This window comes from Ursus maritimus, unplaced genomic scaffold, assembly GCF_017311325.1.
Source record: "Ursus maritimus isolate PB19 unplaced genomic scaffold, ASM1731132v1 scaffold_2, whole genome shotgun sequence".
In the NCBI taxonomy this organism is placed as follows: Eukaryota; Metazoa; Chordata; class Mammalia; order Carnivora; family Ursidae; genus Ursus; species Ursus maritimus.
The window spans coordinates 22,897,268-22,910,524 of NW_024424452.1; the positions used below are offsets into that span (position 1 = coordinate 22,897,268).

The 13,257-nt window shown below is 38.2% G+C and overlaps 1 protein-coding gene across 1 annotated transcript in view; it reads right to left on the reverse strand.

Annotated features, from left to right (window-relative positions):
* Positions 1–13,257, reverse strand: part of LOC103668907 (ATP-binding cassette sub-family A member 3-like) — a 147,155-nt gene that overhangs the window by 68,059 nt on the left and 65,839 nt on the right. The window contains exons 19-20 of the mRNA XM_040636563.1: positions 6,553–6,802; positions 6,157–6,365 (exon numbers count right to left, since the gene is read on the reverse strand). Of these exons, the coding sequence (XP_040492497.1) occupies positions 6,157–6,365; positions 6,553–6,802 (459 nt within the window). The remainder of the gene's footprint in view (positions 1–6,156; positions 6,366–6,552; positions 6,803–13,257) is intronic.

Sequence of the window (13,257 nt, forward strand, 5' to 3'; positions counted from 1 at the left end):
CTATCCCATTCCCCCACCACCCTCCCCTCTGAAGCCCTCAGTTTGTTTCTCAGAGTCCATAGTCTCTCATGTTTCATTCCCCCTTCTGATTACCCCCCTATTCTTTATCCCTTTCTTCCCCTACAGATCTTCCTAGTTCCTATGTTCCATAGATGAGAGAAATCATATGATAATTGTCTTTCTCTGCTTGACTTATTTCACTTAGCATTATCTCCTCCAGTGCCGTCCATGTTGCAGCAAATGTTGAGAACTCGTTCTTTCTGATAGCTGAGTAATATTCCATTGTATACATGGACCACAACTTCTTAATCCAGTCATCTGTTGAAGGGCATCTCGGCTCCTTCCACGATTTAGCTATTGTGGACATTGCTGCTATGAACATTGGGGTGCATATGGCCCTTCTCTTCACTACGTCTGTATCTTTGGGGTAAACACCCAGTAGTGCAATGGCTGGATCATAGACATACAAATGGCTAACAGACACATGAAAAAATGTTCAAAATCATTAGCCATCAGGGAAATTCAAATCAAAACCACACTAAGATACCACCTTACACCAGTTAGAATGGCAAAAATTGACAAGGCAAGAAACAATTGCTGGAGAGGATGTGGAGAAAGGGGACCATTCATTCTTTAGTAGGATGCTCTTTAGCCTTCATGTAGTTGAGTTCTTTCCAAATTTCCTCTTGTGATTGAGTTCTAGTTTCAAAGCATTGTGGTATGAAAATATGCAAGGAATGATCCCAGTCTTTTGGTACTGGTTGAGACCTGATTTGTGACCCAGGATGTGATCTGTTCTGGAGAATGTTCCATGTGCACTTGGGAAGAATGTGTATTCTGTTGCTTTGGGATGGAATGCTCTGAATATATCTGTGAAGTCCATCTAGTCCAGTGTGTCATTCAAAGTCCTTATTTCCTTCTTGATCTTCTGTTTAGATGATCCATCCATTGCAGTGTGTGGGGGGGTATTAAAGTCCCCTACTATTATTGTATTATTATTATGGATGTGTTTCTTTGATTTTGTTATTAATTGGCTTATATAATTGGCTGCTCCCATGTTAGGGGCATAAATATTTACAATTGTTAGATCTTCCTCCATTAACCCTTTAATTACGATATAGTGTCCTTCCTCATTTCTTATTACAGCCTTTGGTTTAAAATCTAATTTGTCTCATAAAAGGATTGCCACTCCAGCTTTCTTTTGATGTCCATTAGTATGATAAATGGTTTTCCATCCCCTCATTTTAAATCTGGAGGTGTCTTTGGGTCTAAAATGAGTCTCTTGCAGACAACATATCGATGGGTCTTGCTTTTTTATCCAATCTGATACCCTGTGTCTTTTGATTGGGGGCATTCAGCCATTTACATTCAGGGTAACTACTGAAAGACATGAATTTAGTGCCATTTTATTCCCTGTAAAGTGACTATACTGTATATTGTCTTTGTTCCTTTTTGTCTGCTACTTTTGGGCTCTCTCTTTGCTTAAACTACTGCTTTCAATATTTCTTGTAGGGCTGGTTTGGTGATCACAAATTCTTTTGGTTTCTGTTTGTCCTGGAAGTTTTTTTATCACTCCTATTTTCAATGAGAAGCCTAGCTGGATAAAGTATTCTTGGCTGCATATTTTTCTCATTTAGCACCCTGAATATGTCATGCCAGTCCTTTCTGGACTGCCAGGTTTCCATGGATAGGTCTGCTGCCAATCTAATGTTTTTACCCTTGTAGGTTACAGACCTCTTGTCCCAAGGCACTTTCAGGATTTTCTCTTTGTCTCTGAGATTTGTTTCACTATTATATGTCAGGGTGTTGACCTATTTTTATTGATTTTGAGGGGGGCTTCTCTGTGCCTCCCGCATTTTGATGTCTGTTTCCTTCCCCAGATTAGGGATGTTCTCTGCTATAATTTCTTCCATATACCTTCTGCCCCCTCTCTCTTTCCCTTTCTTCTGGAATCCCAATTATTCTAATGTTGTTTCGCTTTATGGTATCACTTATTTCTCAAATTTTCCCCTTGTGATCCAGTAGGTGTTCATCTTCCTTTTTCTCAGCTTCTTTATTCTCCATCGTTTGGTCTTTTATATCACTAATTCTCTCTTCTGCCTCATTTATCCTAGCAGTTAGAGTCTCCATTTTTTATTCTATCTCAAGATCACAGAGGAGTAGGAGACCTTAATTTTCATCTGGTCCAAGAACTCAGCCAGACAGCTATCAAACCATTCTGAACACCTGTGAACTCAACAAGAGATCAAAGAATAGAATAGCAGCAACTCTATGAACAGAAAAATGACCACTTTCTGGAAGGTAAGATATACAGAGAAGTGAATCTGAGGCGATATACGGGAAGATAGACTGTGCGGGGAAGGAGCCTCGGTCAGCCACTACCAGCAAGTGATAGAGCAGCAGAGCACAAAATCGGAATATTTAGAAGTCTGCTCTGGGAATAATGAAGGGGGGGGTGGTAAACAGAAGTGCGAATGAACCACAAGAGACTATGGACTCTGGGAAACAAACTGAGGGTTTCAGAGGGGAGGGGCTGAGGGGAATGGGCTAGCCCAGTGATGGGTATTAAGGAGGGCACATATTGCATGGAGCACTGGGTATTATCTGCAAACAAGAATCATGGAACACTACATCAAAAACTAAGGATGTACTGTATGGTGACTAACATAATAAAAATTAAAAAAAAAAAAGAAAAAAAAGAAGTCTGCTCTGGTGAGGGATGTCACTCCAGTGCCTAAGCAGGGCGTGGAACACTCGCTGGGACAGTACGGTCTCAGGATCCCTGGGGTCACAGGAAGACTGGGGCTGCCTGAGCTTGACAGAGTTCCCAGGTATCAGAGCGGGGAAGCCAGCTGCAAAGACTGAGGCAAGGAGTGGGCTCTCAGCTCAGGGTGGCCATAAACTGAGCCGCAGCACAGTCGGGCCACTGCTCTTTGAGTAGGGGCCCAAAAATTGGCAGAACTGGGAAGATCCCTTTCTCCCCTGGGAGGAGTGGCATGGGAGCCCACCACAGGAATCTGTAGGGTTTGGAGATTCGAAATGGTGTCGTGTGCCTGAGCTACAAATGCTCAGTCACAGGATGGGTGAGCACGGATTCCAATGGAGACCAGGGAGACAGGAGTGCCTGGAACGCTGGGCCTCCTCTGAATTTTCTTGGCTGAACTCAGCCAGATTCTTACTGCAGCTCAGTTAGTCTCATCCAGGTAGGCATATACAAATCAGGCTTCACCCATCCAGGCACTGTAGATCTCCGCAGGGCCAGAGATTTAGAGGCCACCATTTTCATTCTCATCCTCTAAAGCTGCAAGGAAAGCCTTCAGGGAACAAAAGCCACATAGAGCAAACCAGAGTAGATTACTTAGCCTGGCCCCCTGGCGAGGGTGGTGCAATTTTGCCTGGTGCAAAGACATTTGAGAATCAATGCAACAGGTCCCTCCCCCCAGAAGATCAGCAAATACATCCAGCCAACACCAAGTTTACCAATCAACGAGAACTACAAAACTCCAGCGCTAGGGGAATACGGCACATAGAACTCATGGCTTTTCCCCCATGATTCTTTAGTCTTTCAACTTTAATTTTTTTAATTTTCTTTTTTAGAAATTCTTCTTTCCTTTTTCAACCAATTTCTCATTTTATCAACTCCTTTTTAAAGAACCCTTTTTTAATTTTCATTTTTATAGTCACATTCTATCCTTTCATTGTATTTAATCTTATTTTTGTATATACATAAGTTTTTCTTTCTTTAACATTTTGGGATGCAGTTTCTTCTACCAGACCAAAATACACCCAAAATCTAGTGTATGGCTCTGTTCTATTCACCCACCTGATCATTTCCTCTTTTTTTGTTTTGTTTTGTTAAAGTCTCTCTAAATTTTCATCTTTACAGTTACATTCTGTCCTTTCAATGTATTTAATTTTATTTTTGTATATATAAGTTTTTCTTTCTTTACAATTTTGAGATGTAATTTCCTCTAACAAACGGACCAAAATACACTCAGGAGATAGCATATTGCTCTGTTCTGTTCACCTGTCTGTTTATAGCCCTTTTTTTCCTTATAGCCCTTTTTGTTGTTGTTGTTGCTGTTATTTTTCTTTCTCTTTTGTTTTTTTCTTGTCTTTTAATTTCCATTTTTACAGTTACATTCTATCCTTTCATTGTATTTAATTTTATTTTTGTACATATATAAGTTTTTCTTTCTTTATAATTTTGGGATCTAGTTTTCTAAAAAACAGACCAAAATACACACAGAATCCAGTGTATTGCTCTATTCTGCTCACCTGTCTCTCTCTCTTTCCCCACCCCCCCAGTTTTGGGTCTCTTCTGATTTGTTTAGTGTATATTTCTCTGTGATTGTTGTTGCCATTTTAGTATTTTGCTCTCTGGTTCATGTATCCTTCTATGGACAGAATGACAAGATGGAAAAACTCACCTCAAAAGAGAGAACAAGAGGCAGTACTGACTGCCAGGGACCTAATCAATATGGACATTAGTAAGATGTCGGAACTAGAGTTCAGAATAATGATTATAAAGATACTAGTTGGGCTTGAAAAAAGCATAGAAGACACTAGAGAATTGCTTTCTGGAGAAATAAAAGAACTAAAATCTAACCAAGTCAATTGTTGCTTTAAATTCTCCATCAGGCATATTACTTATATGTGTTTCACTTAGGTATCTTGCTATGATCTCTTACTTTGTTCTTTCATTTGGGATGAATTCCTCCATTTTGGCATTTTGTCTAAGTAATTGCATTCCTCTTTGTGTTAGAAAATCCAGTTATGTTTCTTGCTCCTGATAGTAAATGGCTTTATGAAGAAGAGATCATGTAGTGTCCAGAGCCCGGCACTTCAGTGTCTCTGGTGTGTGCTGTGTGTGCTCTGCTATTGTGTATTGCTTGCTCTATCCTTTAGGTCAGTTGTCTGCAGAAGCTCTCCTTGTCTGCAGTGGGTAGTATTTTGTCCTTGGCCACAATGTGGATAGTTTTAACTAGGTGTGCTTTAGTCTACTTATTAAATGAGACCGGATACTACTTCCACTAGAACTGAAGCCCAGCAGAACTCTTTCGCTGGGAGATGTGGCATGGTCAAGGGTCTTCTGAGGAAGGGTCCCACTGCACTGGGACTGAGACATGCTTGACCGAGAAGGGCAGTTCCACCACAGCACAGAAATATGGGACTTACTGTAAGCAAGTTAGGCAGTCTGTGTAGATGCTGCACTGTTTCCTGAATGTGATTGTGTATTTGTGATGAGGGGCAGGGGGGTGAAATAGTACCAGCCAGCTCCTTTGTCTCCCAGAGAGGTGTCCTCTATGAATGCTGCCTCTAAGGGAAGCACTCTGAGAAAAGCAAATAGTCTCCCCGCTGTGTGTCCCAGGTGTTTTTTGGATCACTGTTTCCATGCTTTCTGCCTCTGGATTGTTTGCCCGCCTTCTTTCCAGGAGCAGCATAGTGCCTTCAGGGCTCTATCCTAGTCAAACCTGCTGACCTTTAAAACTCCAGGCTTTAAACCCTGATGGTTGCAAGAACTCCCAAAAATCATCCCGTCTCATTTTCCCAGCAGTGTCTTTGGGGAAATATTCTCCTCGTGCATTCCCTTATGCTCTCCTCTCTCTCACCCTTCTCTGTGACCACAGCTCCCTCCCCTCCACAGCACCAGTGATCTGTTTCTCCCCTAAACCAAGTCTCCATACTTGTACCTTCTATGTTGTGGCTTCTTCTCTTCCTTTAGTTGTAGAATTTGTTCTGTCAGTCTTCAGGTTGATTTTTGGAGTATTTAGAATTATTTGATAGCTATCTAGTTTTATTTTTGGGAGCAGATGAGCCTAGCATCCTCCTATCCTGCCGCCATCTTCTCTTAGGGTTGGTTTTTCTAAGGTCTCTCTCCTTGGCTTGAAATGTCCACCTTTTGGCTATGTCCTCACATGGTCATTACTATGTGCATGCATACTCTTTGTATCTTTTTGTATGTTCTAATATCCTCTTCCTAAAAAGCATACCAGTCAGAATGGATTAGGGCCTACCCTACTTCATTTTAACTTAACCACCACTTTGAAGGCCCTATTTCCAAATATAGTTACATTTTGAGTTATAGAATTAGAAAACAGGAATTCTCCAGGGGGTACGAGGGAAAATGAGCCCTCAACAAACTGTATCTAACACTTACCAGTAGTAAGCAGCAGGTAATGAAGAAGATGATGAAATCCCACAGTAGAGCAGAAAGCCAGTACACAGGGACATAAACCCCACTCAAAAATTGGATGTGTTTTGCCTTAGTGACTCGTTCAGTCACTGTCAGGAGACAAAAGCCACTGATTAAAAGGGCCATGCCAAAATGTATATTTAAGGCCACCTGGAATCCATCTGATAATCTACAGAAGAAGGAACAAAAGTAGATATATCAGGAAATTAATACAACAGAAAATATAAATTTCCATCAATAGCTATTTTTAATCATGTAAATGTAATCATATCCTGCTTTTGCTCACTCTTTCTCTCTCTCTCTCAAATAAATAAATCTTTAAAAAATACCAAATTTTAATAAAAAGAATAACATACGTTTCACTTCGTTTTTTAACTTCAGAGTGTGGCTGAGGTTTATTGAAGACTGTTATGGAAGCATTAGAGCCAGCAATTGTCATGAGAAGAATGTTGTCTAATATTGCCAGGGTCAGAGATGGTGAATGATATGCTTGATTGTTGAAAAGACCAGTAAGAATTATTTTATTTGTCTTCACCTCAATGGAAAATGCAACAATGCATAAGTGAATACAATCTTCATTTTCCATTAAGTATTTCAGTAGGTCACCTAGGATGAGGAAATAACATTGATCAGTTTATCCACAAAGGAAGCCATCTACAATGTATGTTGGGAAAAGGAACAAATAATTTTACTTGGCTCTCATCCCTTTCAAGTTTCTTATAATGATTATTTCAAACATTTGACATTCTTCTTAAGCACTCTATTCTATCATTAAATTCCAAGCTCTCTTACTTCAGAGCCGTGACCTAGATTCCTACTTCACTGAGAAAACACAGGCAACACGGTATAGATTTTATCTTTTGTTTTTAAATATTTTATTTATTTATTTGAGAGAGAGAGACAGAGATAGCAAGAGAGAGCACAAACGGGGAGGAGAGGAAGAAAAGCAGGCTTCCTGCCCAGGACCCTCGGATCATGACCTGAGCCAAAGGCAGATGTTTAACTGACTGAGTCACCCAGGCACCCCTAATCTATCTTAAAGAGATCCATAAATATTTCCACTTATAGATTTTATTGCTTAAAGCAGGAAAAAACCTTCCTCTGTGAAAATAAAAAAAAACTGGATTAAACTAATAAGAAATCACCTCTTTGAGGGTATTAGATATCTAAAAAAGCAATCAACATTTGGGGGATAAGCCCCTAGAAGGAATGAAAATGCACTAAATTATGCCAAACATTCCATACCGCCTTTCCTTTAAGGCATGTTAGATTTATAAGTGATGGAATGCATTGGTAAATCTTTAAGCTTTTGGTGGGGCTCCTGAAGGGCTATACCCTAAGAGTACGAGTAAGATATAAATCAGGTCTTATAAAAATTTCAATTCAGTCTCAAATCACTGAAATCCCTGATTGGATGTAGATCTTCCCTTAATCTCACTGCCTTTCAGGAGTTAAATTAAACCTCCTCTGGAGAAGATAATCTCAAGTAGAGTCTATATAATTTTCATACACAATATCAAAAACTATGGACTCTGGAAAACAAACTGAGGGCTTCAGAGGGGAGGGGGGTGGGGGATTGGGATAGGCCTGTGATGGATATTAAGGAGGGCATGTATTGCATGGTGCATTGGGTGTTATACGCAAGTAATGAATCATGGAACATTACATCAAAAAATAAATAAATAAATAAATAAAAATTAGTAGGTATAGCAAAAAACAGAACCAAGAAAAAGCACAGATAATAGACATAGATCCACATATAAAGTAGATATTAGAGACAGAATATTTACCAGAGAACTGGAGTCCACAGGAAATATTAAACATTGATGTTAGAATTGAAAAAAAAAAACAACTCCACCAATTACAATTAAGAAATAGCAGGTTGGACACAAATGAAGAGTAGACAGGAAACTGGAAGAAGGTTGATTAGAAAATACTCAGCTAAAAGCACAGTGAGAAAGAGAATGGGAAATAGAGATAAAACATAAATTACCAATATTAGAAATGACATAGGGGAAATCACTACAGATTCTGAAGACATCAAAAGGGCAATAAAGGAATACTGTGAACAACCCTATACACACAATTTGACAATTTAGATGAAACAGAACACTTCCTCAAAACACACAAACTGTAACAGTTCTCCCAATATGATACAGGTCATTTGAATAATTGTAATTCTTAAGGAATAACTCATAAATTAGAAATTTCTCCCAAAAGAAATCTCCAGCTCTAGATGTGTTCACTTGATCTTAGCCAAAAGGCAGAGAAGTGATTGGGTCTAGATGTTTTCACTGGACAATTCTACAAAATATTTAAGGAAGAGTCAATTAATTATACACAATATCTTTCAGAAAATACAGGAGGAGGGAACATTTCTGAATTCATTTTATCAAGTTAGTATTACTCTCACAGAAAAATCATAAAAGACAGTACCAAGAAAAAGGAAAATTACAGAGCAATATCTTTCACAAACATAATGTAACAGCAAATAAAATTCATCAATATATAAAAAGTATCACAACTATGGTCAAGTGGGGTCTATTCCAGGGATTCAAGGCTGGATCAATATTTAAAATTCAACCAATGTTATTCACCATATTTAAGGCTGAAGTAGAAAAATCATTAATAATCCTATCAACTTACGCATAAAACACTTGTGACAAAACTCAGTAATCATTCATGAGAAAACTCTGAAGAAAAGTTATAGAGCTAAACTTCCTCACTTTTATATAGAACATCTAAAAAATTTCTACAGCTAAGATTATACTTTTGATGAAAGATGCATGCTTTCCCCCTAAAACTGGGAACAAGTAAAGAATGCCTATTATCACCACCCTGATTCAGCACTGTGCTTGAGGTTCTATCCAGTGCAATAAAGCATAAATAGGGATTAATAGGCATACAGGTAATAAAAGAAGAAATGAAACTGCTTTTATTTGCAGGTGACATGACTGTCTATATAGAAAATCGAAAGGAATTCATGAAAAAGAATTTTTTAATAATTTTTTATTATGTTTTGTTAGTCACCATACAGTACATCCTTAGTTTTTGATGTAATGTTCCATGATTCATTATTTGCGTATAACACCCATTTTTTAAAAACTAATACATGAGTTCGTCAAGGTTGCAAGTTACAAAATAAAGATACAAAAATCAATTATTTCCTATGCACTAGAATAACCATATGGACAACAAAATTAAGAATACAATACCATTTACATTTACTCAAAAAAGAAATACTTAGGTGTAAATATAACAAAACGTATACAGGACATGTGTGAGGGAAAGTACACAACACTGAGAAAGAAACAAAAAGTTCTTAATAAATGGAATTCTAAATAAATAGGTTGTGTTCATGGATTGGAATATCCAACAGAGTAAAGATATCACCTCTCCCCAAATTGATATACAGATTTAATAAAATCTTATCAAAATTCCATCACAATTTTTTAAATTTATAGACAAATTTATTCTAAAATTTAAATGGAAAGCAAAGGAACTAAGCAACTTTAGAAAACGAAAAAGTAGGAGGAATTGGTCTACCAGATTTCAAGCATGATATTGGTGAAGGAACAGATACACAGATTAATGGAGTAGAAAAGGAACCCCAAAGTTGACTCACACACTGATTTTTGATTTTTGATAAAGGTTCAAAAATTTTTTAATGGATACCATAATTTAACAAATGTCGCTGGAGCAACTGGACATCCACAAGCACAAAATTTAACCTTGACCCACAACTCACATGTATGACTAAGATTAATGCCATATGGATCATGAATTTAGATGTTAAGTATAAAACTAAAACTTTTAGAAAACTATAAACATTTGAGGAAGGATCATTAGAAACTTTTATCAACAGCTTTATGCCAATAAATTAAACAACCTGGAAAAAATGGATGCCTTCCTGGAAACCTATAAACTACCAAGACTGAAACAGGAAGAAACTGATTATTTAAACAGACTGATTAATTATGAAGAGATTGAAGCAGTGATCAGAAACCTCCCCAAAAACAAGAGTCCAGGGCCTGGCAGATTCCCCGGGGAATTCTACCAAACATTCAAAGTAGAAATAATAGCTATTCTCCTAAAGCACCCTGATGAATATGGACGCCAAAATTCTCAACAAGATCCTAGCTAATAGGATCCAACAGTACATTAAAAGGAGTATCCATCACAACCAAGTGGGATTCATCCCTGGGATGCAAGGGTGATTCAACCTTCACAAATCGATCAGTGTGATAGATCATATCAACAAGAAAGGAGTCAAGAACCATATGATCCTCTCAACTGATGAAGAAAAGCTAATTTGACAAAATACAAGCATCCTTTCCTGATTAAAACTCCTTCAGAGTGTAGGGATAGAGGGTACAACCCTCACCCCCATCAAAAACTATCTACATGAAAAAGCCAATATGCGAATGTCATTCTCCTGTAATGGGGAAAAAAGCTGGAAAACCCTCTTCCCTTAAGATCAGGAATAAAAAGATTGCTCACATTATTATTCAGACATAGTAATATAGATGTACTATACACATCAGAAATGCATAGGGATAAAGGTATCCAAATTGACAAATGAAGCAGTCAAACTTTGTCTCTCTTCACAGATGACAAGATACTTCATATGGAAAAACTCAAAAGAATCCACCCCAAACTACTAGAACTTATAGAGCAATGTCAGTAATGTGGTGGATACAAAATCAATGCCATGAAATCAAAGCCTTCTTTTATACATGAACAATGCACATTGAAGAAAGAGAAATTAGGGAATCCATCCCATTTACAATAGCACCAAAAATCATATGTTATCTCAGAATTAACTTAACCAGAGACATAAAGGATCTATATTCTAGAAACTCAAATCATTCTTGAAAGACATTGAAGAAGACACAAAATGATGGAAAAATATTCCATGCTCATGGATCGGAAGAATAAACAAAATGTCCATGCTACCCAGAGCAATCTACACTTTCAATGCCATCCTGACCAAAATATCAATGACATTTTTCAAAGAACTGGAACAAACAGCCCTTAAATTTGTGTGGAACCAGAAAAGGCCATGAATCGCCAAGGAATTGTTTGAAAAGTAAAAAACAAAGCTGGGGGCATCACGTTGCCAGATTTCAAGCTATACTACAAAGATGTGATCACTAAGACAGCATGGTACTGGCACAAAAACAGACACATAGACCAATGGAACAGAATAGAGAACCCAGAAATGGACTCCAGCCTTTGGGCAACTCTTTGATAAAGCAGTAAAGAACATCCAGTGGAAAAAAGACAGTCTCTTCAATAAATGGTGCTGGGAAAATTGGATGGCTACATGCAAAAGAATGAAACTTGACCACTCTCTCACACCATACACAAAGAGAAACTCCAAATGGATGAAAGACCTCGATGTGAGACGGGAATCCATCAAAATCCTAGAGGAGAACATAGGCAGCAACCTCCTTGACATCGGCACAGCAACTTTTTTCATGACACATCTCCAAAGGCAAGAGAAACAAAAGAAAAATGAACTTGTGGGACTTCATCAAGATAAAAAGCTTCTGCACAGCCAAGGAAACAGTCAACAAAAGTAAGAGGCAGCCCACGGAATGGGAGAAGATATTTGCAAATGACACTACAGATAAAAGACTGGTATCCAAGATCTACAAAGAACTTCTCAAACTTAATACACGAGAAACAAACAAATCATAAAATGGGCAGAAGATATGGAACAGACACTTTTCCAGATACGATAGGCTAAATGGCTAATAGACACATGAAAAAATGTTCAAAATCATTAGCCATCAAGGAAATTCAAATCAAAACCACACTGAGATACCACCTTATGCCAGTTAGAATGGCAAAAATTGACAAGGCAAGAAAGAACAATTGCTGGAGAGGATGTGGAGAAAGGGGATCCCTCCTACATTGTTGGTGGGAATGTGAGTTGGTACAGCCACTCTGGAAAACAGTGTGGAAGTCCCTTAAAAAGTTAAAAATGGAGCTACCCTATGACCCAGCCATTGCACTACTGGGTATACCCCAAAGATACAGACGAGTGAAGAGAAGGCCATGCACCCCAATGTTCATAGCAGCATTGTCCACAATAGCCAAATCATGGAAGGAACCGAGATGCCGTTCAACAGATGACTGGATTAAGAAGTTGTGGTCCATATATACAATGGAATATTACTCAGCTATCAGAAAGAACGAGTTCTCAACATTTGCTACAACATGGACAGCACTGGAGGAGATAATGCTAAGTGAAATAAGTCAAGCAGAGAAAGACAACTATCATATGATTTCTCTCATCTATGGAACATAGGAACTAGGATGATCTGTAGGGGAAGAAAGGGATAAATACGGGGGGGTAATCAGAAGGGGGAATGAAGCATGAGAGACTATGGACTATGAGAAACAAACTGAGGGCCTCAAAGGGGAGGGTGGTGGTGGAATGGGATAGACTGGTGATGGGTAGTAAGGAGGGCACGTATTGCATGGTGCACTGGGTGTTATACACAACTAAAGAATCATCGAACTTTACATCACAAACCGGGGATGTACTGTATGGTGACTAACATAATATAATAAAAAAACATTAAAAAAAAAAAAAAGAAACAGCAGGAAGATCAGTAGGAGAAGGAAGGGAAGTATGAAGGGGGGGTAAACAGAAGGGGGAATGAACCGTGACAGACTATGGACTCTGGGAATCAAACTGAGGGCTTCAGAGGGGCGGTGGGTGGGGGACTGGGATAGGACGGGGATGGGTATTAAGGAGGGCACATATTGCATGGTGCACTGGGTGTTATACGCAAATAATGAATCATGGAACACTACATCAAAAACTAAGGATACATTGTATGGTAACTAACATAACGTAATAAAAAATTATTATTAAAAAAGATAAAGCCGAACAGATTGCCAGAAAAAAAAAAAAAAGAAAACTATAAACATTTGAGATAAAATATTCAGGATCTAGGGTTAGGTAATGAGTTTTATACTTGACACCAGATACACAATCCATAAAAAAATGAATATATTGGACTTCATTCAAATAAAAACTTTCATCC